The sequence below is a fragment of the Dicentrarchus labrax genome, unplaced genomic scaffold (genome assembly GCF_905237075.1).
Source record: "Dicentrarchus labrax unplaced genomic scaffold, dlabrax2021, whole genome shotgun sequence".
Classification (NCBI taxonomy): domain Eukaryota; kingdom Metazoa; phylum Chordata; class Actinopteri; family Moronidae; genus Dicentrarchus; species Dicentrarchus labrax.
Genome location: NW_026136714.1, coordinates 17369601 through 17396475, shown reverse-complemented (window position 1 = coordinate 17396475; position 26875 = coordinate 17369601). Strand labels below are relative to the sequence as shown.

Genomic DNA, 26875 nt, shown 5'->3' with positions numbered 1-26875 from the left:
CCCACTGGGTTTCTGTCAAGAGTACTGGAGTTGTGTTTCAATGGCCCACCAACATTTCAGTCTTAATGTGATTAGTAGAACATTATGATTAAGACATGGGTCACAAGACCACATTAATCTTATTATGATATTTATGTTAAGGCCATACAGAGATGATTAATACTAGCAATTATGACATGCACTATTAGTCACGTTGTTGGGGGCTTATTTAGACACCTTAATCCAGGTAAAATTGTTCTCCAGGGATTGTTCGAGTTGCACCATTTGCCCAGTACACCTAGAATAATTCACACAGATCCCAGTTTGAGTTGCAAAAGAACAACATCTATAATAAAAAGGGAAGATTCTTGACAGTACAAAATATTCCCCATCTACTACACAATTCCAAATAAATGAAAGGAAATATTTAGGTATTAATGCACGTAGACACTCTCATTACTACTTCCACAGTATTCCCTTTCTTGCCGAGTTTTAGACAAGAAGATCAATACCTCTCTCATATTTGTCCACTAAATGTGAATCTACAGCCTGCAGCTGGCTTTGGGTGGCCATTTCCTTCACATCAAAAAGGAGCACACTTTGCATACACAGGGACACGCAAGCAGATATTTGTTTGGTATGATCCGGTTTTAAATTTTAATTTCACCAGAATTACATAAAGGTGCATACACATACCACATAGCTGATAATAAATATACAAGATACAGCTCATGACAACGTGCCCTTCCAATTCAGATTACATAGGTCTAATAAGCATCATACAGAAACTGTTTTTATCTGGGGATAAAGGGCTTAGCCTATACATATGAGAATGAGCATTTTCAGAATTTCAGTCCAACAATCGACGTTAGCTCACGTTACGTTCTCTGTCGCTGAGAGCTTGATTGACAGTCTGGTGGTAGCAACTGTGGTGATCACGTGGCAAATCAACACATGGCTGTTGAATATTGAATATTGAATATTAAAATTTGCCATGTGTTTATAGGTCACGACACGAAAATGTGACCAATGAAATTACTTATTTTGACACACATTTTTAGCCAATAAGTATTAAACTAACGAGGTAATGTGTCAAAAGGCGACCTTTTTAGTTATTTTCTCAAAAGGAGGACAAATGAGTGTCAGGCTTAAGGCCTGGCCTGCAGCCGGACAGGGCGTTTAACAGCCGGACTGTCCGGCCTAAAGACGGACGAATGGCCACCCTAAGCTGGCTAGTTTAGCTTAGCATAAAGACTGGAAACAAGAGGACACAGCTAGCTTGGTGAAGAAGGTAACAAAAGTCACTGTCACTGCTGCACACACTTTGGTTTTTGTACAAAATAAATAAATAAGATTTAGAGGTCCACTGTACAACATTTAGAAGGATCTACTGGCATAAATTAAAGATAATATTAACAGGTATGTTTTCATTAGTGTATAATCACCTGAATATAGGAATTGTTGAGTTTTTGTTACCTCAGAATGAGATGTTTTTATCTACAGAGGCTTCGGGTCACCTTCCGTGGGGTCTGCCATGTTTCTACAGTAGCTCAGAATGGACTAACCAAACACTCCCTGTAAATAGGGCCAAACTATTTCCAGTCTTTATGCTAAGCTAAGCAAATCAGCTACTGCCTGTAGTTTCCCATTTAGTGGACAGACACGAGAGTGTTCTCGCCATTCACATTGAACTCTCAACAAGAAAACTACTGCAGGAAGTAACATAACTAAGGAATTCCATTAACTGGTTCATGTAGGCTTGTTCAGAATATCTGAATTAACTCACTGAGCCATGACCAGTATATCTAAGTAAACACTCCTACAGCAGCAGTAAATTGTGTAGTGTGCCTGATGCTGACCTAACTCATTCCAGAAGCTGCATGGTGGTCCTATGTACCTAGTTCATTTTGCCAGGCTTACCCATCCAAGTCAATTTCACAGCCCAGCTGTGGTGAGTTTTTTTCCCCTTTCGTCTCTTTCAAACTCAATTTCAAAGAGTTCTGGGAGACAGCAGTGGCCTCAGTGTTGGTCGATCAGATTTTCTCATTAATTTAAAGGCGCCGTAGATGCCTTCCGATTACGACATGAATAATAAATAGGCCTGTTAGTCTCCTTGTGGTGGGAGAAGCCCTGTTTAATTCACTGTCTATCCATGTGTATTAAGGGAACTGCTTCTCCACGGTAAAAAACCGAAACAGCTTCAGACACATGACATTGTTGTTCCAGACTTAATAAACAACCAGTCAGGATGTGTTACAGTGGGATGGGCTGTGGGGCACAGCGAAACAGTGTCAGTGTAAAACCACTAATACACACAAAATGGTATAGGTTGTGAAACTAGTGTGTCTCAAATAACATTTTCCATATGATATGTGATCTGATGGTTCACTTTCTGCTATCAGATTAAGTGAGCTTCTCCATGTTTAAGACTGATTAAACCTGTATCACTTTCTCAGATCAAAATCCTTTATGTGACTGGAGCTTATTATAGTAATTATAGATTATGACAATTATTTTCTATGGTTTTAAGAGAAAAAATGTAAAACTTAAGGAAATGGACGAATTTACATTCTGATGAAACTTTCAGTTTGCTGCAAGCATAGGGGTGCAGGGTCAGTGTACATCAATTTATGAGCTGGAAATTACACAGATCACAAATCTTTGGCTCATCAAGTGATCATCATTCAGTGGGGCCTTCCTGATTATCGTAGCATTAATGCTACATATGAAGCCACCATAAATAATTCAATAGGCTGTCTACCTCAATAAAGGACTTCCTTCTGGTCTCATATCCAGTTTGTACAACATGTTCTGCTCCTCTGCATGATGATTGTCAAGGTGTTATGTCTCCACCTAAAGGTAACCTGAGGAACTGATTGAGAGTCCAGTGTCTGAGTCCCTCATGACAAATGCTGAACTGATAGGCAGGATAATCATATAAACACTCTGAGCAGCATTTTAATCAGAGCCTATTATAGATCTCTGTCATATTTAATGATGCATTAGGTACAAGTGGATATGATTAGGCGTATGAAATTAGTGGAATTCAAGGGGGATACTGTATGCATCCAATTACACCCTCGTATCTATACAGCTTTAATAAAAAAAATAGCAGATCAAGTACAAATCACCATTAATTCAGTTGTGTATTATGCATTACAGGTAAATTTTTTATTATTCAAATTTAACATACATTTACATAATCCCAAGATAAATGTACAATGATTTGTGTGCTTCTGTACAAAACTTTTTAAAAGTGACTAAACATATCAAATAAAGTAAATAGGGGAGAAATTACATGAATTCAGAAAGTTTTTCTTTCACTTTCTCCTCAATGTTTGCATAGTATTTCATTTGGGCAAGCAGTGCTTTGGCAGTTTGAAGCTCTCCTGATAAAAAAGAAAAAGAGAGAGTGCAAAAGAAAGTTCAATCAATGACTCACTGAGTGACTTAAAGGACATGTTTCAGCATAGATCACACAACAAACAAAGGAATGAGTGGGAGGAAAAGACAATGTTTTCAATTCAGTGTCTGAATATAATACCTTTAAGCAGGGCATCGTCTATCTCCTTTGTCAAGTCTGTCAGTTTCCCTGCAAGTGAGGAGACATGTTTCAGTTCAACAAACCACATTAGAAAAATCAAAGAAACATATTGTGTTAACACAGTTTGATGTGTGCACCAGCTAGCACATGGAAATAGTAAAATATTTTAGTTTTGAAAATGGGACACAAATTAAACAGACCATGTACACAGAGATAAATCTGTCATGTATGCATGATTCATTGGTCTGACGTTTTCAACCTATGCAGTGCATATCAATGGTAGGTAATTATGCCCGATCTGTAAGTTAATAGTTATCATTACTACTACTACTACTTCTACTACTACTACTTATAATATTAATAATGATAATACTAATAAATTTTCTTGAAATCATATCCCATTTTTTAACTATTGTTTTTTCTGCACTAGCTATCCAATGTATTTACATTCTGTAATTACCTTTCTATATAGTAGTTTTCATTAGTTTTCATGTTAGTGGCAGAGTCCACCATTTCCACCCTGGATTCAAATTGCCTACATATGCACGTGAGTTTTTTTGGTTTGCACTGTAAACAGATACACCTGTTGCTCCTTTGTTGCATTTCTAACAAAGTAAGTGCTCAAGGACTGTTGGCTGTACTATTAAACCACACTTGCTATTATCATTGTTTACAACTTTAACCCTTACAACAAAGCATGTCTCAGTCAGTGTGCAGTTCAGCCAAAAAGTATTTTTTCTTTCTTATATTGTTTCATTTTATTATTTACTAGAGCGATTGAACTACTAAAAAAAGCTACATATCTGATTTGTCGACATCAATTTACCAGGTACATGCTCCTCCTGTGCTAATTTATGATCAACAATCGGCTCAAACCACTGAACCAGACTTATACTCAATAAATTGAACAGACATATGCGTTAACCTTTTGTGTCTCGGCCGATCTTATTGGCTTCTTCTGGAGTCTGTGCTTCATCAAGGGCTTCGTTGATCTCCATTAGCTCCATTAGAAACTCAGAATCAGCCCCGGAGTCAGTACCCTCTTCTATATGCATCCCCTTCAGCTCCAGCTGAAACGCAGGATGGGAGATCATTAAACTCCCTATAAATGCATGTCACTAGTCTTGACTGTCAGCTGGTGAAGATATTTGTCTGGAACAAGCGATCAGACAGAGAGAGAGCTTGCAGTTATGAAAATAGACCACTCATTAGAAGTTAAGTCAGAGCTTTCAAACTTACCATATAAAGACCACGACTCAAAGGCTTAAGCAGAGTCGTGTATGCTTTGTTCACAAGAGCCGACTGGATTTCTGAATATTCCTGTTCTCTCTGCAAAAGAGGGTTCTGTTAAGTTTGCTTCTAATGATGGAAAGTTCAGTCCCTATGCAGTCATTAAAAAAGGGAAAGAAAATCTGCATTATTGTGATTTTGACTAACGTGCTGTGCATTTGTAACAGATATTCACATTATCCACGGTAACAAATCAAACAGTCTTGAAAGGTAATAACATCTGAGCTATTTTACACTCGCCATCCCAATCTATACACTGTCAGTTTTACACACCAAATCCTTCGTGATACTGACAATTAAGTGTATGACATACAGCTTCTCTTTTGTAGTCAAGCATTTTGGGACCCTTCAAGGGATGCAGGTGTAAGTCTGACACGACAGATGTGGGGAAACATGCCAGGGAGGAAAATATCTTGGAAATGGTTGGCAGATTCGTGTACATTTTGCAGCTATCAGGTCTGTCAGCTCTTGTGAAAATCAATAGTCTCAAGCTCTGGCCCATGGGCCCATCGTGTGGAGCTGTTTCTGTAATAACAACCAGTGCAGTAGGAGGCTGCCTCGTAGCCTTGTATAAGTAATGAGTTTTCTATATATGATGAAGACCCCTGAGGCTGGAAGATGTCTAATTAAGAAAAAAATGGCCAGAGGTGCTGATAAATAAAACAGAGTCAGTACAATATTGGACAGGTTGTGTGTGAAGACACCATTTAGGCTACCCCTCCTCTCCCACAGTCTGCTGAATATGAGTTTAGCTTTCACATCATATCATGACAACATTCTGCATTGTGCTTTTCCACCTGAGTGTACAGAATAAATTACGTGCGAAGCAACACACCTCCGCTCCTCCTTGTACTCATAATGCTTATTCTTCTAAACTGCCATGCAATTTTTTTTAACGATCAACATGGGGGAAACTGGATAATGTGAAGATTTTGTCAACTGTTTACTACTTTGTGACATAATCTATAAACACATTCCACTTTGAAATGGTCAGATGCATTGGGGCAAGTCTTATTTTGTTCTGTGACATTTTTAAAGCTGCACTAGTTGAGGTTTTTATGTAAAATATAGGCCTACCTGTCTCACCAGCCTAACTGTGCTTTGGGCTGCATGTGATTTATGAAGTACATCAAACCTATTTTTCCACACAAAATTCTGGTGCACTTGTCTGCCTATAAGCAGTGAGAAATCAAAGGTGAAGAAGAAGAGAAGACCAAATGTATTTCCTCAAGAGCAGTGATTGAGTGCTTCATCCAATTGGACAAACCAATATTAGATCTCTTTCCTGTCGTTTTCCTTTAGTGTCTTTCAGTATAAATCATCACCATGATTTTGCTGTGTGCATTTTACTGAGGAAATTACATATAATTTCTTAAAAGGGCACTCAAAACAGCAGAAGCTGAGATATCTTTTATTCCCTAGTATGGATCAAGCTCTCAACCCACATCATCTGTTTTGCACATACCGTATATATTATGTCTTTATGCTTGTATACATATATGTCTGTCTTTGTGACCATAATGCAACTTGATAGCACCTTTCGTTACACCCTTCCTGCTAGGTAAACAGCTGTGTCCTCCACTCCCCAGTTTGTAACAGGCTTTCTGTTATTTATGGTCATAGCCTAAACTGAAATAACCCTGATGACATCACAATGTCATAATGTCATTAAGTTATTTTCTCTGACTCAACAAAGCTGCTCCAGAGCCATAGAAGACATTATACAACAGTACTTCAGACATCTTGTAATTGAGTAAAATCAATGGCGCGCCCCTTTACAATTACAGTTAACAGGTGCTCTTTTCTGTCGGCTGGAGTCACTAACATTTTATTTTTGTTGGCAAAATATATGTTTACATGCATTTTTTGAGAATTAAAAAAAAAAAACTGGTTAATGGATTAATCAAGGGCCCCAGATTAGTCTTCCCCTATATTTATTTTTTCCAGTTATTTTGGGATAGAAATCACACTATTTACTTTTCCTCCTTTGCCCAAATATGCTTGCTTTTAACTTAAAACTTGGATTTCAGCTTCAACTGGAAAACTTATTTCAGACTTGTAAGTCATTATTCCTCCCTTTAAAACTCTGCAAGTGAATTCAGCTGCTGACAAATGTACTTTTCTATTGACTTGTAATGACTTTCATACACTTAAAATGTACCATTAAATCAGTTCTTTATTCATCTCACACCTTTGGCCTCTCATGTTTGTGCAGAAGTTTTAATATTACATATCCTTTATTATTTAAATTGGGGTAATTCACCTTCATTTCTTTTTCCTCCTTTTAGATTTTTAAAATACAATGTACAGCATTTTATAATAGACCTTTTACACAGAAGACATCTTGACATGTCAGGAAAAGGACAGATATAATTAACAGTATAATAGTACTGTGCATGATGGATTTCTGGCCACCATTAATATCATTAGATACACCTGTGCTTTCCCTGATAAGCCCAAATATCACTTACCATACTTGGGAAAAAAAAAAAATATGAAGCTGTTAGTACTCTATACTATTACTAGATTTTACACTTGACTTCCCTCCTCCATTTCTTAAAGCAATGCTCTATTATCTTCTCACTTGTTTAGCTTTTGATTCCCTGAACGTGCTTGCCTTGACCTTGTTTATACTTTATATGCAAAGCTGCCTTATGAGGGCCTAAATTTGTCAATGTCTGTTAACAAACCCATCTTTCAACTTTGCCCGGAGTTATTCCCTTGGCCAACTCACAATGAATCATACTAACAAAACAAAAATGCACAGTCAAGTGGCCTAATAGGGACTCAGGGTCAAACCCAATTTCTTGTGTCACACTTGTACTAATAGATAGGACAGCCTCAGCTGACTCACAAACCATGTCACTCAACTGATCTCTATTTAAAACCCCTCTTACAACCCCCTCCCTACCACAGATTTCCGGCTGAAGTTGTCTGGATGCAGAGAGCGCTGGAGCTGCAAGTATCTTTTCTGCAGCTTTTGTGTGTCCAGTGTGAATGTGCAGTCACTGAAAAGAGGCAACACATGGTCACGTGAAACGTTTTGCTCACAGACTGCATTCATAAATAAAATGTTTGTGAGTAACACAGTGGGTAGTTATACATGAGAAGAAGATACTCACCAATCCATAATTTTAAAGTAGGATGTCCCATCATCAGGAGGTTGGACTACTTTGCATGACATGCAGAAAAATGCAGGTGTTTTGTCCAGAGGCTGTTTGCAATTCCAGCAGCTCACTTTGACTCGACCTGTGCAGTAGTTCCTGGGTGAACTGACTCGACCTGTGTAGTAAATTAGCTTTCTTTCCTTTCTCAAGTTCGTGTTGCTGTGCCATGTGTCCTTCTTGGGGAAGCAGGTAGACATACAATGTGCTGAACATGTAAAAGCTTCATAAACACACTGTCGCCTCGTCATCAGCCAGTTTGGGTGCAGCAATGCCCGAGATGAGCACACAATCCGCAAATAGTTTAATGACAACATTTCTGAAGCTAAAATACACTATTTGATGCTGTTGTGGGATCAATCCAAAACACAAGCTCTTCTCCTTACAGTAAAAACATGAACACCTCTCTCCCAGAGAGGGAGAGGAAGAGCTTTCTTCCTCTATGTTTGTTAAAAAGCGCCACAGTGCCTCTCGTCGTCCTGGCTGTATAATAACTCTCCCCGAGGTGCTGGAAGAAAACAACAGCTAGCAAGCTGAGCTGCTAGCAACAGTGAACGCATTTTTTTTTTAGCAACTATTTATACTAAAGTAGAGTTGGATGTGATCGCAGCACGCCAGACTTTGTAAGTTGAACACCATATCAGTTTTAATACGTATTAGCAACGTGTCGCTGTCGTATTAACTTCAGCGTTTGCCAGGATGTAAACTTCCGATAACAGGGAGAGCCGGGTGGTAGCTAGGTTAGCCCACTAGCTAACAGCATCCTAGCTTAGTTTGCTAACATGTTTTAATTGCAGAAATTGTGCTTCTTTGTGGTCGGTGGTGATAAGTAACTTGCTTTCAGATATCACTATACTCCCCCAAATGTAGTGTGTCACATTATTTTATGGCATATAGATAGAAATAGTAATAATAACACTCAGTTTTAACGTCAATTGAAGAAGCGCTGGCTCAGCCACCTAGCCAGATGACAAAGACATCCCATGCTAATGTTACGAGCGGTGACTTGATGGATAGTCGGTTCCTCTATCTAAATTAACACATGTTTCTGACAAAACAAATCACACAAAGGCACACGTTTATCGTTAAGTATTGTAGTTTAAACATAACTCGTGTCACTAATACGCATGTAAGTTAGGCAACTTTCTTGACGCGTTTTGTGTAGTAGAGGTGTATCTGTCACTTCCTGAGTGTGCTTGAAGGAAGATGAAACCACATTTTCAAATCTCAGTATCCTTGTCAGGTCTTCTATTCAACCCCATGGCGATGAGAGAGGCAATGGTCCATGAAGAGTTTTGGACACACGAAGAGTGGCTTGTCCACCAGGGTCATCACCAGGCACTGGAGCACAGATAACACCTGAATCTGGTGAGTATTTTAGTTACTGGGTGTAATTGTGTGCTGCTACACTAGCTACCCAGCCCAGGATACTTCACTAAAATAGTGCAAAAGTTTTCTCTGAACTGGGGCCAGTTTAAATATGCTTATTTGGCTCAAGGATCAGACTAGGCGTCTTGACTCCTCGCCTTTGCAGTTTCCTAACAAAGTAGAAACTCTGATGAATGCCAACTCCCGCCTCTTGTTGTGTATGTGTAGGTGTGTGTTTCTGGGGGCGGTGGGGGTGCAAAAGGTGACGGTGGAGTATTCCAGAGAGACACTGGTTGGAGACAGCAGCGTCTGTAAGGTAAACAGGATCTCCTCCTGAAGGTCAAGGGAGGTGCTTCTCAAGGCCCCCACAGACAATACTCTGGATATTATTAACGGAAATGGCTAAGAATAGAGAGCAGCGGAGCAAGGTGGCTCCTCTGGCGGTCGTGTTGTTTGGGTTAAACAAGCCAAAACGGAACATCATCTTTTAGAAGAGTGACTTCTCAAGCTTACATGCTGGGTGTGTCCCACTCACACAAGGCTAGAGGCTGATTTGGATTGGCTTTATCTCGCTCTGATGTACAGCAGCGGGCGAAGGAGTGGTTGTGGAATTCCTTTTGACTTTTTATGTATGGAGCTATTGTGTTGTACAGTTTGGGATTTGTAAGTACAACTATTTTTCAAGTGCGTTAAGTCAATTTTTATCTACCCATACACACAAATTATGTGTTTACTTATATTTCATACCAGCAACTTGGTGTTCTGGGTCTTGCTGCATGTGATCCAGTTGTAGATGTGAGGTTGCATGGATACATAAAAGATTTACTCTTAATTAGGGGCGGACGATATGGATAAAATCCTCTATTACGGTATGTCCAATTTTAGTTCTCAATATCATAACACAATACATTTCCTGGAATATAAATTAAATATTGCTAATCGATTAGATAACCACCCAGAATTGTGTGGTGTGGGCTAATGGAGCAAATTAAATACCTGGCTAACCTAACATATGCAGTGTTCAAGGATAGTTGCTGCGTTATAAACGGTAGACACATTCCTCGTAGGTGTAAAAACCTACTTGACAATAAACAATTCTGATTCTGTATTGTGAAATCTCTGATGCTTGACAAGTGAAATATGTCTCTGTGTGTGTGTGTACACATATGGTATGGAAAAGTTTGGGCACCCCTTAGGAAAATCACTGCATCAGTTTGTCACATGCTGAGCTTTTAAAGTAGCAACCTCATTTTAACATATGTTATACCTTATGGAAACAGAAACATCTCAGCAGTGAAATCATTTTTATTGGACCATTCTAACCATCCTTCGCCTGTGCCTTTCCTGTATTTTTTTCGGCCTACCACATCTTTCCTTCACAAGGACCTTTCTTGTGGCCTTCCATTTCTGCACTACATTTCCGACTGTGGAGACAGACAGTCCAAACCTTCCAGATAATTTCTTGTACCCTTCTCCTAATTCATAATAATGAATTATCTTAGTTTTTAGGTCAGTGGAGAGTTGTTTAGAGGCCCCCATGTTGCCACACTCTAAGAAAGAACCTAGGACAAGCACAGCCAGCAATTACCTATGTTAAACAGCCTTTTTCATGATTGGTTCCACATGTCTTTGTAATTGAAGGTCTCACAAGCTAATCAAAGCAATTTTGTGCTGCAGCCTGTCAGCTATAAATCCCTACAGGTCTTGAAATGAATGCGATTAAAAGGGTGCCCAAACTTTTGTACATCCCATTTTTTACATTTTATTTTATTATAATAAAACTATGTAATGCTACTCTAAGAATTTCAGTCTGGAAAACACTCAAATGTCTACATCTCTGTAGGAAAACAAATCTTGTTGCTGTGATCTTCTCTTATAAAGGTAGAGCAAATTATCATGAAATCTCAGAGGGGTGCCCAAACTTTTGCATACCACTGTATATGTGTGTGTGTGTGTGTGTGTATATATATATATATATATATATATATATATAATATATGTGTATATTGCCCACCTCTAGCCCTAGTTAGTATTGATGCAAGTATACAATACCCTGGGTCAGTATCAGCACCATTACTAACACATAGGGTATTGGCCAGTAATTACTGATCTGTGTTACTGTTTCTTTATCACTGTTGTTATTGTGTAACAGTGCAATTTTACAGACTTTTTTCAACTTTTCTTGATCTCCTTTTAATGTATCAGAGTGCAATACAGTTTTAAGTGCTTAGTTTAGGTGTCAGAAACAGCATCAGAAGAAAAAAACGTGGAATCATTGCATCCCTGCTGATTACGGTGCTCTCCCAATGAAAATCAGCCGCATAGGTTTTTCTTGATTAAGCCTCTTAAATCTGAGATGATTGTTCTGTTAATTTACTCATTTATTATGTTTATAGCTTCAAGGCAGCGGTGTCATTGCCTGTATGACATTTCTTTTTCTTTAACAACCCATTAATTATTCACCTAAATCGTGTAGGGACTAAATTAAAATGCAGACAAATGAACTTAGTATTTTATTGATGGCTGGCTTGCCATTTGGCCAAAGCATTTGAAATGCTATGTCCAGTATGAGACCCCCTTTGAAAGCAAGATTAATCGTGTCTGCTTAACAATAGTTAAATCAATAACATGGCAGCCCACGCAGTAAAGTCAATCAGGCAATTCTTTTTCACAAGTGGGAATCTCTGTTTCATTACTCATGGCAGCCTTCAACTTAACCGTCTGCAAAGTTCTGATGTATGACCTTGTTAGTTGCAATTCTGGTATTGATTTGTCGTCTTGGTATTGTGTTGTGGTTCAGGTAAAGGCTATTCAGGCATTAGAGAGAAGAACATTTTGATTTTTGTAGAAAGCCAAATCTGTTGTTTTTTTTATGTTTGACAAGGCCATGTAATTCAGTATATCGCTACATGATTCTGACTCAACTTTATTTTTTTTCCACAGATAAACCATGATCCCCATCACTGAGCTGCGGTACTTTGTAGACACACAGCCAGCGTACCGCATCCTGAAACCATGGTGGGATGTGTTCACCGACTACATCTCCATTGTTATGCTTATGATTTCTGTGTTTGGGGGGACACTGCAGGTCACCCAGGACAAGATGATATGCCTGCCCTGCAAATGGGTGGTCAATCAGACCTGCAAGAAGAACTTCAATTCTACCCTCGCCACTTCATTGTTCCTGGAGCCCAAAGGGATCCAGTATGATCTAGACCGCCACCAGTACAACTATGTGGATGCTGTATGCTATGAGAATAGATTGCACTGGTTTGCCAAGTATTTTCCTTACCTAGTATTACTTCACACCCTTATTTTCCTAGCTTGCAGCAACTTTTGGTTCAAGTTCCCACGGACTAGTTCCAAACTAGAGCACTTTGTATCCATCTTGCTGAAATGCTTCGACTCTCCATGGACTACTAGGGCGCTGTCAGAGACCGTGGTCGAAGAGAGTGACCCAAAACCAATGAAAATGAACGGCTCGATGGACCACAAGGCGTCTGTTATCAGTGAGGATGTTGAAGCAAGCGTTCCTATGCTTCAAAGGACAAAGACACGCTTTGAGCAGGGCATTGTGGATAGAACAGAAACAGGGGTTTTGGACAAGAAAGAGGGTGAACAGGCAAAAGCCCTGTTTGAGAAAGTGAAGAAGTTTCGTATACACGTTGAGGAGGGAGACATTGTGTACAGACTGTACATCCGTCAGACTATCATCAAAGTCATCAAGTTTATTTTGATAATCTGCTATACAGGGTATTACGTGCACGATATTAAATTCAGTGTTGACTGCTCTGTAAATATAGAGAGTCTGACAGGTTACAGCGTGTACCGTTGTGCTCACCCGCTGGCTACACTTTTTAAAATCTTAGCCTGTTTCTACATTAGCTTAGTAGTGGTGTATGGTTTGATCTGCATGTACACACTTTGCTGGATGCTTCGGCGCTCTCTAAAGAAGTACTCCTTTGAGTCTATACGAGAAGAGAGCAGCTACAGTGACATACCCGATGTGAAGAATGACTTTGCATTCATGATGCACATGATCGATCAGTATGACCCTCTGTACTCTAAACGCTTCGCTGTGTTCCTCTCCGAAGTGAGCGAGAACAAGCTGAGGCAGCTCAACCTCAACAACGAGTGGACACTGGACAAGCTCAGGCAGAGGATTACCAAGAACTCTCAGGAGAAGTTGGAGTTGCACCTTTTCATGCTGAGTGGCATTCCAGACACAGTATTTGACCTGATGGAGCTGGAGGTTCTTAAACTGGAGCTTATCCCTGACGTAACCATCCCCCCAATCATTGCCCAGCTGGTCAACTTGCGAGAGATGTGGCTTTACCACACACCAGCCAAAATCGAAGCTCCCGCGCTGGCTTTTTTGCGTGAGAACTTGAAGTCTCTGCATATCAAGTTCACTGACATCAAAGAGATCCCTTTATGGATCTACAGTTTGAAGAATCTTAGTGAACTCCATCTGACAGGGAATCTCAGTGCGGAGAACAACCGTTACATTGTCATTGATGGGCTCCGGGAGCTCAAGAGGCTCAAAGTTCTTCGTCTGAAGAGCAATCTGACCAAGCTACCTCAGGTGGTGACAGATGTGGGCATGCACCTCCAGAAGCTTTCCATCAATAATGAAGGCACTAAGCTGATGGTGCTCAACAGCCTGAAGAAGATGGTGAACCTGACAGAACTGGAGCTCATTCGCTGTGATCTAGAACGCATACCGCACTCAATCTTCAGCTTGCACAACTTGCAGGAGATTGACCTGAAGGACAACAACCTGAAGACCATCGAAGAAATCATCAGCTTCCAGCACCTTCATCGGCTGGTCTGCCTTAAGCTCTGGTACAACCAGATCGCCTATATTCCCATCCAGATTGGCACACTGACCAACTTGGAGAAACTGTACCTGAACAGAAACAAGATTGAGAAGATCCCCAGCCAGTTGTTTTATTGCCGCAAGCTGCGCTTCCTGGACCTGAGCCATAACAACCTAACGTATATCCCTACAGACATTGGCTTCCTCCAGAATCTTCAGTATCTGGCAGTTACAGCCAACAGGGTTAGTACCTAAATAATCACTATTTTCCATCCATTTAATTCTTTGTTGATTGTACATTTTTTATCCTTAATGGTTTGTTTTAGGGATGGGACTAAAGATTTGGGTAACTATATTGTGGTGAACTTGCATCCTCCAATGTCTAGGTTTTGTGCAACAATCTGTCTGCTGCTGAAAACATTTTAAAGTTACAAATTCTAATATCTCTCTGTTTTTATCCCATCACAACACCCTCCCCCTCCTTGAAATCCAGATTGAGAGCCTGCCTAATGAGCTGTTCCAGTGCAAGAAGCTTCGCACTTTGAACTTGGGGAACAATTGCTTGCAGTCTCTGCCATCACGGTTTGGAGAGCTGACCGGGCTGACACAGCTAGAGTTGAGAGGAAATCGTCTGGAGTGTCTGCCCGTGGAGCTAGGCGAGTGCCGACAGCTAAAGAGAACCGGTCTCGTTGTGGAGGAGGACCTCTTCAACACCCTGCCCACGGAGGTCAAGGAACAGTTATGGAAAGTTGACAAAGAACTTGCTTGAACAGGTCTGTGGCTGTGAGTGAGAACAGATACTGACCAACTGGGCCCCGACACAGGAGGGAATGCTTGTACTGTTCCAGATGGCCTGTTGAAGCAGGCAGTGGTAGTCCCGCTGCAGTGTACTGCCAGTAAGGTTGGGTATCAAGAACCAGGGCCAGTTTGGCAGAACCAGAACACTGATAGTAGCTTCAGGTTGTTCTCTTAATTCTTAACTGTTTATTTTCCTTCCTTTTACAAAACACTTCTCATGCCATCTCATTATAACCCAGTAATTATATTTTTAGCACTAATGTAGCAGTGTCATTGTGATCAGCAGCGTGTTTACATTTCATGCTTCTAAGTTATGGTGGAGAAGTTAAAGTATGCAGAACTGTGGGCCATCTTTGCTAAAGACAGAAAAAGAAAGAAAGAAGAAAAATGTCCACTTTTCACAATTACTATAACATCCGTTCTAATCAAGATCAAATAATCAGTTCACTATTGTTCAGTTTTACAAACGAGGTAGCAATGTTGTCTCTAAGATGTCTCCTTCTTAATTCCTGTGTATGGATCGTGTAACTGCAACCACCATTTGCTTGCTTATTTATTATTATTTTTACTTAACTACTAACTTCCAGTCATAATATGCAAAGGAATTAATCATGAAAGCATGACAGACAAGAGTAACTCTGTCTTTATTAATTTATTTTCTTCAGGAAGAAATGTGCAGATGTTCACTCAATATTTGACAAATCCTATGGTTATGTCACCAAATGTCGTCTTTGTAAATACAGAATGACAAATACCCCAAACTGCACAGTCCTGTTGTCTCATTAACCGACATAAATTGGTCATTCTTCTTTTGCTGTAGAGCGATGAGCTCAGTTTCAAACTGATTAAAAAATCATGAAAGTATGACGTGAGATCACAAATCAGGGACTAACTAATGATGAGTAATGTCCAGAAAGTTTATGGATTCTGAGATCCTTGTGCCTGAGAGGGTCATTGATGAGACTGTTAGTAGTGCATGTGCTGCAGAGGCGGTGGAGTTGTCTTTTGTTGGCCTTGAGTCTTGGTTAGCAGTGGAACGTGGTGTTAGACCAGAGGGTGCCATCCTTACGTGGAGCCAGTTTTGCGGAGTGCAGTGTGGGGAAGAGTTGTGTGTTTGACCTACAGTAATGCTTGAGAAAAAGCAATTATTCTTCTGAATGCCACTCAGTGGACTAGTATTATAAGACATCACCCACATACAATTACATTAGTGGAAAATCTTATCAGCGAGCAGATACCCAGCCCTTACTGCCAGTAAACTATTCAGTGGGAATTCTAATCTATTTCATGGTCATGCTGCATCCACATTGTTTGTTTGTACTAAATTGCACAAAACAAAATGAACAAAATGCTGAAAAGGTTTTGAATGAGATGAGTCATGTCTGTGGCAACATAATTAAAACTTTATACAGGACACACAGCATTGACATTGAAATGCAGCCTTGAACTATCGATAATATGTCTGCAACAAACGTAACGCGTAGCTGAAACTCTAGGTATAATTTGGATGTGAAGCACTGGACTTGTGTGTCCTAATAGCTGAGCGTCCTTGTCTGCAACTAACAAGTAAAAGAACCAGACAATATAAATCTGTTTTCTAAGCGCCTGACCTCGTGTTCATTTCAGTTTATTATAACATTGTATTATTAATATGATGTTTCTACCTTGATAAAGTGAGATTACAGCCATCCTTAATTTAACACTATTTAATTGCTATATTAGATCCATTAAGGTGAATATGTACTTTAATCTGAGTTTTTTTATGTTAAAGAAAACATTGCAATAAGGTCCAAAATGGCCATTTTTTAAACTTTATCGTCATAAAATTTTAAATTTTAGCTTTTACTCCAAAAAGCTTAAAGCTTTTTTAGAATCAAAAAAGCATCATTCCACTTAATGAAAAAATAATTGTAATTCCTACAAATGTATTTGTCATTAGCACGAAAGATTTAAGAGGCACTTTTGAAAAGAGCCATGGCTTTCAGGTCAGTTGCCTTAACTTTAATTCACTACATCTGTGTTCTGTTGTTTTTGTTAGGGCATCTGTGGAGAACAAATGATCGTACTGTTGACCATGTTTTGATGCAGATAAATGTCTGTATAGCTGCACTAGACTACCCAGCCCCAGACGATAATGGGAGTAACGGGAGAGTTTTGTCCTTTTTTGTTTTATATGTTGCTCTAATGCTTCATGTCATCACTTCTGTCGACCTTTCACAAGTAAGCATACTTGACTCCAGTTCTCAATTCGGGCAAATAAAAGATACATATGGTGTCTCAGATGTGATTAATGAGACACTCTTTTCTGTTGTAGCCTCACTTTGTGACATTGGCTGTGCTAACATTAGTTTTACATTAAATTCTACCCTAGTGCAGCTTTAACTCTCTTGAACAATGTTCCTGTGCACTGCTGACAACTTATGTAGAGTTTAAAAGTCTGAAGGGCATAAACATTGTGAATTTGATGATTAAATATTGTTTCTACAAGTCTTATTTGTAAAAATGATCTAGAAATGTAGCATTTGGGTTTAGATTTTAATTATTGAAGTGACACTAGGTCATTTTGGGAACGTGAACGTGTTTTTAGTTTTTTAATATTATTTTGTGATGGATTTGTTTGTTTGTGTAGGGGTTTTGTTTGCCAGATACACTTGACTAATGGAAACCCATCCTTGTCAGGGGGCTAAAACAAGACAAAAAGCAAGAAAAATGAATCTTAAAGTCAAAATTATAATTTAAACTTTCTAAATTGGATCTATGAGGAAGTTTCTTGACTTGTCACCTCACAGCATGCAGGTCCTGTGTTCACACCCACTGGGCCGTAAACATTTGGTCTTAGTCCCTCATAATGGTTTCATAGTTTCTCTTTCCGTTTTTTTTTTTTTTTTTCTCCCCCTGCCGTAAATGGGCCTCCATACTTTTCTGGTCAGTTCATCTAATTGTTTATTTCTCTGGTTTCAAAGTGTGTTCATTTGTAAAGTAGCGTTGAATACTTTTTTGCCTGAGAGTGACTTTTCTGCACTTGTGTTTTGCCACAATAAGCAGCACGATGCTAAAAAAAAAAAGTGGAATTCAAGATCAATGCACAGCTCTGACACAGCACAACACACAATAGGGGTTCAAATGTTTTCCCGAGACAAAAAAAAATATCAGTTTATGTTTTAATAAACCTAACTGCAAAGAAAACTTGGACAGTAGCAATATACAGTACAGTAACTGGGTTGAAAAGCATAGGAATAGTTTAAGCTATGTACATTTATTTCAGTAACATGTTTAACTATGCTATATTGTGCAATATTGCTTTTATTTAAACTATGTAAAGGTTAGTAGTAGTGTAGTTTTCTAATGTGCATGGGCATTCTTTTTGTCGCGTTCATTTTACCAAGGTGATGGTAAAAAAGTAGATTAGAAGAGATTTTTCAACCTAGAAAATGCTTTTTGCACTACAGCACCTCTCCCACACGTTACATTTAGGTAAATGCAAATAATGGTATACAGCTTAATGTATACAACACAGGTTTTCTGGGAAGGTTCAAACTGAATGACTGCCAGCCTTGAGATTAAAGTGCTGTTAGATTTAGTTTTTAAGTTTAAAAACTGCTCATAGAAGAAAATATTGATTTTGGTCTTTTACCTTTAAGTCCCAACTGGAGCATTTTAGATGACATCCAGAGCACCTCAGCAATACACCACTGATTAAGACAATCAACTAATCTAATTAAGAGTGACATCAGAAATCCTTTTGTCAAATTATAAAGCGTTGCAGTGAGGCACCGCAAGTAGATGGTCAGTACGTAATAAAAATACGTTGTGTAGGTTGCTAGTAAAGTGGTTTCAGTAGATTAGCTTTTTGTTCCATAGTTAATTTTTTCTCTTTCTTTGCATGTCCCCTCCTTTTTTTTCATTTTGTCTGTTCTGTTTTTCATTTTGACAGCTATTAGTATTATTACAATATAACTATACATTTCTCAGGAAGCCAGCTAGTACTCACTTCTTTTTTGAGTTGATTGCCTATTTTTTTATTACACCTGGTATTTTTATTAATTTAAACAGTTGTTTTATACAGTTACAGTTTTATATGCATTTCTATACATTATTTTCTAGTTTGGTGTATTTAATATTGACTGCTGGTTTAAAACAAAATGTGTTTTGTGTTTTTAAAGAAACCACTTGGTTTAACCTTGATTCTGCGTTTTTCGTCAGTGACCATGTATAAACTGAGCTGTGTTGTTTCAGAATTGTGTCTTCATTGTGATTAGCACAGATAAAGTGTGTGTATGAGTGTTATCCGTGAGTGTGTATGTTGGCATCATGAGACTTTCTCACCCCTTGATGTTCATCTTGGTTCTTTCTCCTCTTAAAATAATTATGTTTGGGTACAAATCTCTCTCTTTTTTTTTTTTTTCCCAATGTTTCCCAACTCAAATTCAAATTATAGGTGATGTACAGATTTGGCTTCATGCAGTGTTTGGTTGCCAAAAGTATTTCATTAATAAGGAAATCAGTACATCAGTATTGACATGAATGATGTGACAGTATTCTGTTTGAACATGTGTCCCATCCTCTCCTGCACACCATCCACTAGAGGTAAAATAAAATAAAATAGACTTGGTCGATCAAATTAGTCTTGGTTTGTGTTGGGTTTCAATGTTGTATTTCGGTGTTGGGCAGAGAACCTGTCGACTGCGCAGGTACTATATTAGAGATTAGTCTCTGTGAAGGTAGTAATCATTCATTCATTCATTCATTCAGAAGTTATTAGGAAGGAACCTTTAATGAAACATCAGAAGCAGGTAAGCTGGTTATAGGACAATCTTTAAACAAGGCCACCGACAATTGAACTGCTGCCATTGTTAAAGTATATTTTTTCTGCATCACTATAGCACAATAACAACTGACATGATGAGGACCTTTAAGTTGCTTTACTACCTGATGTTGATGTTTACATTAATGGATTTAATGAAATTACCCAAATCTGGTAATACTGTAGCAGGAAAAAAAAAAAAAAAAAAAAAACATTTTAAAGATGGTACACATTGCACAGAGAATGGAAAATGAACTGTCCAGGGACTCGTAGCAGGTTAATCTGTCCGTGTCTCAACAATATCTCAGGTGGAAATTCTCATTTACTGCTGTTCTTGTGTACACACACACACATATATATATATATATATATATATATATATATATATATATATATATATATATATATATATATATATATACTCCACGATATTTGTAAATAACTGAATGATTGGCACAGTATAATGGGAACAAATACACAGACCTATGTCACTTTGGTGTTGCCATGTACGACTGTAAATTCCTTCCGGAACCATTCAGCACTGGACTACTGTTCCTAGACGGACGTGTTTCTCAGACACGCTTGTCCACAGACGCGACGTTTGAAATGGTAAACTATATTGTTAATATTTCTAGTAGCTATTTGTCAACAAGTAAGTCCAAAAAGGTTTTAACACGCTATGAACTTTTACGGTTGTGTAACACGGATACGTTTGTTCGCAGCCGGTCCACAAAGGAACCTAGCTCATGTTTGCTATCTGAGCAACAAGCTAAGCTAAGTCGGAAACTAATATTAACTAACAATAATGTGTTTCTTCTGTAATGTTTGCAGGCTGTTACCCTACACACAGATCTAGGAGAAATTAAAATTGAGTTGTTTTGTGAGCGCTCACCGAAATCCTGTGAGGTGAGTCAGCTGAGCGTTGTGCTACTGGTTCCCATTCATTTCAGATCGGATGTGGGGATGGGTTGTATTTCTGCTTTTATATAATGTGTATATATATATAATGTATATATATATATAATGTATTATTACAGATATGGTTATTTTTGCCTTGCAGTTTCAATGTTTAATGGTTAGTTTTAGCAGGAAGTGTTGCAGACAGTGCTGCAGTAGTAATACTACTATTATTTTTAAAAGCCTGAACACAGCTGCTCACATTGTTTCCCATCTGTTTTTATTCCTGGCAGAACTTTCTGGCGTTGTGTGCCAGTGGGTTCTACAACGGCTGCATCTTCCACCGAAATATTAAAGGTTTCATGGTTCAGACTGGAGATCCTACGGGTACGGGGGCCATGCTTGTTGCACCTGCTGCTTTTTAAGCACTGAAATGTGAGAATCTACATCCTCACTTCCTGTTTGTTGTTGTTTTTTTTTTATTAAACCACAGGCACGGGTAAAGGAGGAACAAGTATATGGGGTCGCAAATTTGAAGATGAGTACAGTGAACACCTAAAAGTGAGTACCAACTAAGTCAAGCTTCATGGCCTATGTCAGGAAGATGTTTTCAGGGGAGCCGTCTTTAATGTGTGTTTGTCTTCTTTTTCTGCCTTCTTTTACTTCAGCACAATGTGAGAGGAGTGGTCTCCATGGCGAACAATGGCCCCAACACAAATGGCTCCCAGTTTTTCTTCACATATGCCAAACAGCCCCATCTAGACATGAAGTACACCGTGTTTGGAAAGTACGTAACATTCGGGAATGATGGGGATATAAGGGAGAGAGAGAGAGATGCTGTAAAACATTATGAGTGTGCTTGACAGTTATTGATTGATTAGAATATAATTACTAGTTGCCGCTAACCTTGTACTCTCTTCAACCTGTAGGATCATCGATGGCCTGGAAACTCTGGATGAACTGGAGAAGCTGCCCGTCAATGAAAAGACGTTCCGGCCACTGACTGAAACCCGGATAAAGGATGTGACCATTCACGCCAACCCTTTTGCCGGATAGACGACTTTCTCTTCAAAACATGCAGATAGACCTTTAACGCAGGCTGTTTCCAATAAGCCAGTTGATACAGTTTATAATAGCTTGCCAAAGTTAAAGTGGATAACTTGTCAGAGGCTATAAATTGGAGGGAGAGCACCCTCAGACCTCAACAGGACACTGCGTCTGAAACTGTAATTGCTGAGTTTTCTTAACAAGATTATGTTTTTATCCCAGCAGTTTCTGAAGGTATGACCCAAAATTTAAATGTCATTTGTCACATTAATCTCTGTCCGTGGAGTGGTGCCAGATTTTGCATCCCAAAGCTAAATTCAGGGGTATGCTTTCTTCAGTTTCTAGCAATGTATACTTATGAATTTTGGTTTGACGTGACAAAGTATCTGTAATGAAGAAGTATAGGTTATTATTCACCTATTTATCTTCATGCATCCACTGTTTGGTTCAAAAGCAGAACACAGCCCATGACTTTCCCAATGTTTTGTACTAAATAAAACTTTTGTAATTAATATATTCTGTTTTTTAGCATTAATTCGAAACATTGTCTGTGTGCAAAAGTACATATTAAATGTCTCCACTTTAAATGACACGATACTGAAAGTGTGTCTGGAGGTCCAGAGTGGTTCCCGACCGTTTTCTATCATTAACTAAACTAACGGTCTCTAACTAAATTACATATTTTATGGATATTATATATATATATATACATACATATTTCATTTTGATAACGGTACATTACTGAAGGTGCACACTAACTGCAGGAAGCTCGTGTAAAATGAATGATTTGGATGCATTTCGAGCTGATTATTTCCCATGAATATTGCACCAGAGATTAGCTTTCCTGATATTCGTTGTATATTTTTATACAATTGTCTGTATCATATATCATACAGACTTAACAGGCTTCATTTTTGACAAATTCAGTGTTTACTTCTCCCTGATGCTTGTTCTATTAGTTCTTAGGTCGTTATAACTGCATACATATTTTAAAATGTAGGATGATGGGATATAGTGTATACTGTGTGTATTATTAAAGATCTCTTACATGATTTAAAATCCAGAAGGCCCGGCGACCCCCAGTCAAGCTTTGACGGGGGTCCCGCCCCCCAGGTTGGGAATCACACACACATATATACACTACTCACAAAAAGTTAGGGATATTCCACTTTCGGGTGAAATCTATGGAAAATGTAAAAAGTTGATGCTACAGTGATATTATAGCATGAAAGTAGGGCATTTAAGTAGAAGGTCAAATTAAGATCACCTGGAGAGGTTATAGTGTATTTTATGTACATTCTGAAATTTCATCCGAAAGCCGAAAATCTCTAACTTTGTGTGAGTAGTGCATATAGTCAATGGTCTGGACAAGAAGCTGTGTTGTAGTCATTTATGAACTACAAATCAGTTAGTACCTGATACGTCAAACTGCGTCATCACTAGTGGACGAAGCGTGTCACACTGGCTGTGTATCGGAGGACTCTAACTGTACCACTTTCATTTAAAGTACATCTACGTTAAACTATGGCCGCAGACGATTCTTTTAAAGTAAGTTTACTCTGTTGCACGTAGTTGGACGCGGTTTCATTCTGACTGTCGTTTGTTGTTTCATTAAATGACTGTGTGTGTGTGTGTGTGTGTGTGTGTGTGTGTGTGCGTGTGCGTGTGCGTGTGCGTGCGTTTGTGTGCGTGTGTGTGTGTGTGTTGTAGGTGTCTTCCCTAAAGGGGAAGGTGGCCCTGATAACAGGGGCCAGCTCAGGGATCGGGGCAGGAACCAGCGTCCTGTTCGCCAAACTGGGAGCTGTGCTGGCTCTGAACGGCCGCGACGTGGAAAACCTCAACAAGATATCCAAACAGTGCACCGACTGTGGAGCTGCCGAGGTACCACACACACACACACACACACACACACACACACACACACACACACACACACACTGTTTACACTGTGCACAGGTGTTTTTGAATGTAGCTTGTAGACCAGGTAAAGTCGGAAAACATTATTAAGATTCTGCACCTATAATCAGTAGTTTGTTGAATGGAGTTTGGCATGATAAATGCCTACATACAATATTACATACAATTACAGATTAGGTTGGTATGGGATATAAATCAGAATGTAGCCTTTATATCTGTAAGGATATTTAGGAACATTGCACTTTGGGGTAAAACTATTTTAAATGTAAGTCAAATGGATACTCCTGTTCATTATGCTTTTTGGAGTTTCCCCCTGTGCTTTAGTATGTTATATAGATTTTTTTGGTGCATGTTAAAGGTCTGAAAAGTGACACAACCCAAAGTCCATGCCAAAGGGAGGTGGGCTCAGATGAGCCAGGCCTGCACAAGAGCTGATTGGCTCTTTGTTTTTACAACAAACTCCACTTTCCCTTGTTTTCCGTGTGATTTTAATATTTCACTCTAGATTGTAAGTTGCTTTGTGTCTCATGCTGTACAATAGTTGTTTAATCAGTTAACAAACATATCTTGTGTGGTTGATAATAATAATAATAATAATAATAATAATAATAATAATAATAAAGTTTATTTATACATCAGGTCATGTGCTACAGATGATCCAACAGGATGCAAACATTTTTGTATATGTTTTTTAAAGCTGCTGGAAACTGTCCGACTTAACTGCAGCTTTTTGTCCCCCCTTCCTGCTGCTGCCACCTGATCTTGTTCACTTTAAAGGCGAGGAGCAGTTCATCTGCACTGAAACAAAAAATTAGTTAAGAACCAACACGAAAGTCTTCTACTCCCACCAGCTGAGGAAGTGAAGACCCAGTGGATTAACTGTATGTTTGATGGAAATGTGGCGGAAATGTCTGGGTAGAAAATGGGTTATCAACAAGGACCAGTATAAAGCTAAGAGAGCCAAAACGTGCACTTTTAGTGGATGTGCATGGACGGTGTGCAATTGCCCTGAATAATTACGTTGCAGCCTGTTTCACAGCTGTTGACTGCAGTGCTCTTGCTTCATACTGGAGCAGTTAAAAAAAAAATTTGTCCCCATTAGTCACTTAGGCACAAGCACTTGGGAAAATATGGTGCAGGGTGAAAAATAGCAAAGTTTCTCTTTTAATATGGTGCATAGAGGCTCATGGAGCCAAAAGTGTAGGTTCTTTTGCTTCCATAGTTATACTGATACAAATTTTCCTAAGTTTTAATGTGTACTTTATTTGTGGAATGAGTCCAAGTTGAAGAGAAATATTTAAGATTTCTAAAGCTCCTCTCCACTCACTGAAAAAATTTAAATTAAAGTAATAATTAAAGTCCCATGTGTCATGAACATTATAAAGTTGGAATGGACTTCGTATATGAATGTGTGAATGAGTAGGAAGAGGTGGAAGATGAGTTGGTTTGAAGGTTTCTTCCATTGTAAGTTTAATATTTTAAAACGTTTTAATGGGATTTGAAATTATTATTTATACCCAAAATGTATAAAAGATGTTGAACATTTAAAGCAAGTTTCTAATTGAAAGTATGAATAAGTAGATAAGAATATGTGTGACTTTTGAACATTTCGTCCATTATTTTGCATGAGGAAAACCTGGGATATTTCAAAAAACTATGAGCGGTATGAATCAGAAGCGAGCACGCAATTCCCAATTCAGCTGAATATTTGAATGTTTGAATGAGAATGTGAAAGTAGTGAAGTTGCTTGTTCAGTATTGCGTGAATGTGCAAAAAATGCCCTTAAAGTTAAAACACAATTTTAAAAACATGAACGTGCGTGTGTTTAGCCGTTGCTCGTTCCCGGAGACCTCACCGATGAAGAGACGGTGAAGAAGACTGTGGAGCATACGATCGCTCACTTCGGCCGGCTGGACGTCCTGGTTAACAGTGCCGGTATCCTGGCCATGGGCAGCATCGAGACGACAGACCTGGCTCAGTACGACAAGGTCATGAACATCAACGTCAGGTAGGATCTCACCTCGCATCCTAACATCATAGAGACAGGTCAGTGCTGAGTGCACAGCAGCTGGGATCTGACAGATGAGATGGCTCCTGAATATAGTATAGTATATTTTACTTAGTATGTCCCCTAACGTTTGTTTCATATTCCAGATCTGTATACCACCTGACTCAACTCTGTGTTCCCCACCTCATCAAGACCAAGGGCTCTATCGTCAATGTATCCAGCATCAACGGGCAGAGATCAGTGGGTATTCAGCAGCTGCTCACATATTTTCAGCTACATGTCTTTAAGAATTGCGACACACTATTTTCTCTCTGTAGTTCCCTGGTGTGCTGGCCTATTGTATGTCCAAGTCGGCCATTGATCAGTTCACGCGTTGTATAGCACTTGGTGAGTGAGCCATTTTACTCCTTGTACTGTATTGTTCAGCATTGTTCACAATATAAATAACATCTCTTTTATTCCAGAACTGGCGTGTAAGCAAGTCAGAGTGAACTCTGTCTGGTAAGTGTTTCTGTGGAAAACTATTTTGTTTTTTATTGTGTTCAGTAGTTGACCTCTGATACTCTGTGAATTTCTGATATTAAAAGCATTGATATCAGTTGTTTCTGCTGGAAATGACCGTTTACAATGTACCATATGTTGTATCCCGGCTCCTGTCGCTACTCCTCAGCCCCGGTGTGATCGTCACAGATGTCCACAAGAGAGCAGGACTAGATGAGGACCAGTATGCCCAGGTAACCCATCATGTCAATACTGTATGTCACAAAAATGTATTCCTTCAGAGGTTCTGTAAACAAGCACTGGACACAGGCCCATAGCTACCATCGGGGACAACGAGGTCATGTCCTCTATATTTTTATCTTTTGTGCTCAGTTCTAGCCTGGCGTGAGTGTTACAAGTCATCCCAAACCATTTCTTTTATGTAACATACACAAAAAAATCTTATTCTACCTTTCTCACCACCAGTTTCTTGCGAAGTGTAAGCAGACTCATGCCCTCGGCAGACCAGGAGAGGTGGAAGAAGTCGCCCAGAGCATTGCCTTCCTGGCGTCCGATGCTGCCAGCTTCATCACTGGAGTCAACCTACCCATTGATGGGGGCCGCCACGCCATGTGCCCCAGATAAGATTGTGTATGCTCAGATACAGCGATGCTAATATAGAGCTTTCAACCTCTAAGTCTACCTGTGTTTTTTCCATCAAATAAGGCTGCAGGTGAAATAATCCCACTATTGCACCCAG

At 39.1% G+C, this 26875-nt stretch overlaps 4 protein-coding genes across 6 annotated transcripts; 3 read left to right on the top strand and 1 right to left on the bottom strand.

The window, feature by feature from the left end:
- Nucleotides 1–3121: 3121 nt before the first annotated feature.
- Nucleotides 3122–8420, bottom strand: hscb (HscB mitochondrial iron-sulfur cluster cochaperone). Its single transcript, XM_051422790.1, has 6 exons — nt 7936–8420; nt 7725–7821; nt 4763–4852; nt 4449–4593; nt 3524–3571; nt 3122–3368 (listed from the first exon to the last, which is right to left on the bottom strand). Exons 1-6 carry the CDS (start codon nt 8292–8294, stop codon nt 3274–3276), a joined length of 834 nt encoding a protein of 277 aa, XP_051278750.1. The 5' UTR covers nt 8295–8420; the 3' UTR covers nt 3122–3273.
- A 36-nt stretch (nt 8421–8456) lies between these two features.
- On the top strand, nt 8457–19583 carry lrrc8ab (leucine rich repeat containing 8 VRAC subunit Ab). 3 transcript variants are annotated; one of them, XM_051422782.1, is made up of 5 exons: nt 8457–8600; nt 9221–9345; nt 9574–9661; nt 12289–14407; nt 14658–19583. In XM_051422782.1, exons 4-5 carry the CDS (start codon nt 12296–12298, stop codon nt 14931–14933), a joined length of 2388 nt encoding a protein of 795 aa, XP_051278742.1. In that variant the 5' UTR covers nt 8457–8600; nt 9221–9345; nt 9574–9661; nt 12289–12295; the 3' UTR covers nt 14934–19583. The 3 variants fall into 3 exon arrangements, with proteins under 3 accessions (XP_051278742.1, XP_051278740.1, XP_051278741.1); XM_051422780.1 differs by lacking the exon at nt 9574–9661; XM_051422781.1 differs by lacking the exon at nt 9574–9661 and having other exon boundaries at nt 8474–8600; nt 9209–9345.
- Nucleotides 19584–20255: 672 nt separating this feature from the next.
- On the top strand, nt 20256–22222 carry ppil3 (peptidylprolyl isomerase (cyclophilin)-like 3). Its single transcript, XM_051422793.1, has 6 exons — nt 20256–20375; nt 20598–20672; nt 20957–21050; nt 21157–21224; nt 21332–21450; nt 21593–22222. Exons 1-6 carry the CDS (start codon nt 20271–20273, stop codon nt 21717–21719), a joined length of 588 nt encoding a protein of 195 aa, XP_051278753.1. The 5' UTR covers nt 20256–20270; the 3' UTR covers nt 21720–22222.
- Nucleotides 22223–23107: 885 nt separating this feature from the next.
- zgc:101858 (uncharacterized protein LOC449555 homolog) lies at nt 23108–26812 on the top strand. Its single transcript, XM_051422792.1, has 8 exons — nt 23108–23258; nt 23421–23591; nt 25457–25635; nt 25782–25875; nt 25953–26022; nt 26100–26136; nt 26306–26369; nt 26602–26812. Exons 1-8 carry the CDS (start codon nt 23235–23237, stop codon nt 26758–26760), a joined length of 798 nt encoding a protein of 265 aa, XP_051278752.1. The 5' UTR covers nt 23108–23234; the 3' UTR covers nt 26761–26812.
- The last annotated feature ends 63 nt before the right edge of the window (nt 26813–26875 follow it).

Excerpts from the sequence above, each read along its gene's own strand:
- hscb (XM_051422790.1), bottom strand. The coding sequence starts at position 8,294 with ATGTTGTCATTAAACTATTTGCGGATTGTGTGCTCATCTCGGGCATTG. Across the intron at positions 7,822-7,935 it reads TACTTTAAAATTATGGATTG|TGACTGCACATTCACACTGG; the intron begins GTGAGTATCTTC and ends GCCTCTTTTCAG. Across the intron at positions 4,853-7,724 it reads ACTTCAGCCGGAAATCTGTG|AGAGAACAGGAATATTCAGA; the intron begins GTAGGGAGGGGG and ends CCTCTTTTGCAG.
- lrrc8ab (XM_051422780.1), top strand. The coding sequence starts at position 12,296 with ATGATCCCCATCACTGAGCTGCGGTACTTTGTAGACACACAGCCAGCG. Across the intron at positions 14,408-14,657 it reads TGGCAGTTACAGCCAACAGG|ATTGAGAGCCTGCCTAATGA; the intron begins GTTAGTACCTAA and ends CTTGAAATCCAG.
- ppil3 (XM_051422793.1), top strand. The coding sequence starts at position 20,271 with ATGTACGACTGTAAATTCCTTCCGGAACCATTCAGCACTGGACTACTG. Across the intron at positions 21,225-21,331 it reads AGTACAGTGAACACCTAAAA|CACAATGTGAGAGGAGTGGT; the intron begins GTGAGTACCAAC and ends CTTTTACTTCAG. Across the intron at positions 21,451-21,592 it reads AAGTACACCGTGTTTGGAAA|GATCATCGATGGCCTGGAAA; the intron begins GTACGTAACATT and ends TTCAACCTGTAG.
- zgc:101858 (XM_051422792.1), top strand. The coding sequence starts at position 23,235 with ATGGCCGCAGACGATTCTTTTAAA. Across the intron at positions 25,876-25,952 it reads GCATCAACGGGCAGAGATCA|TTCCCTGGTGTGCTGGCCTA; the intron begins GTGGGTATTCAG and ends TTCTCTCTGTAG. Across the intron at positions 26,137-26,305 it reads GTCAGAGTGAACTCTGTCTG|CCCCGGTGTGATCGTCACAG; the intron begins GTAAGTGTTTCT and ends GCTACTCCTCAG.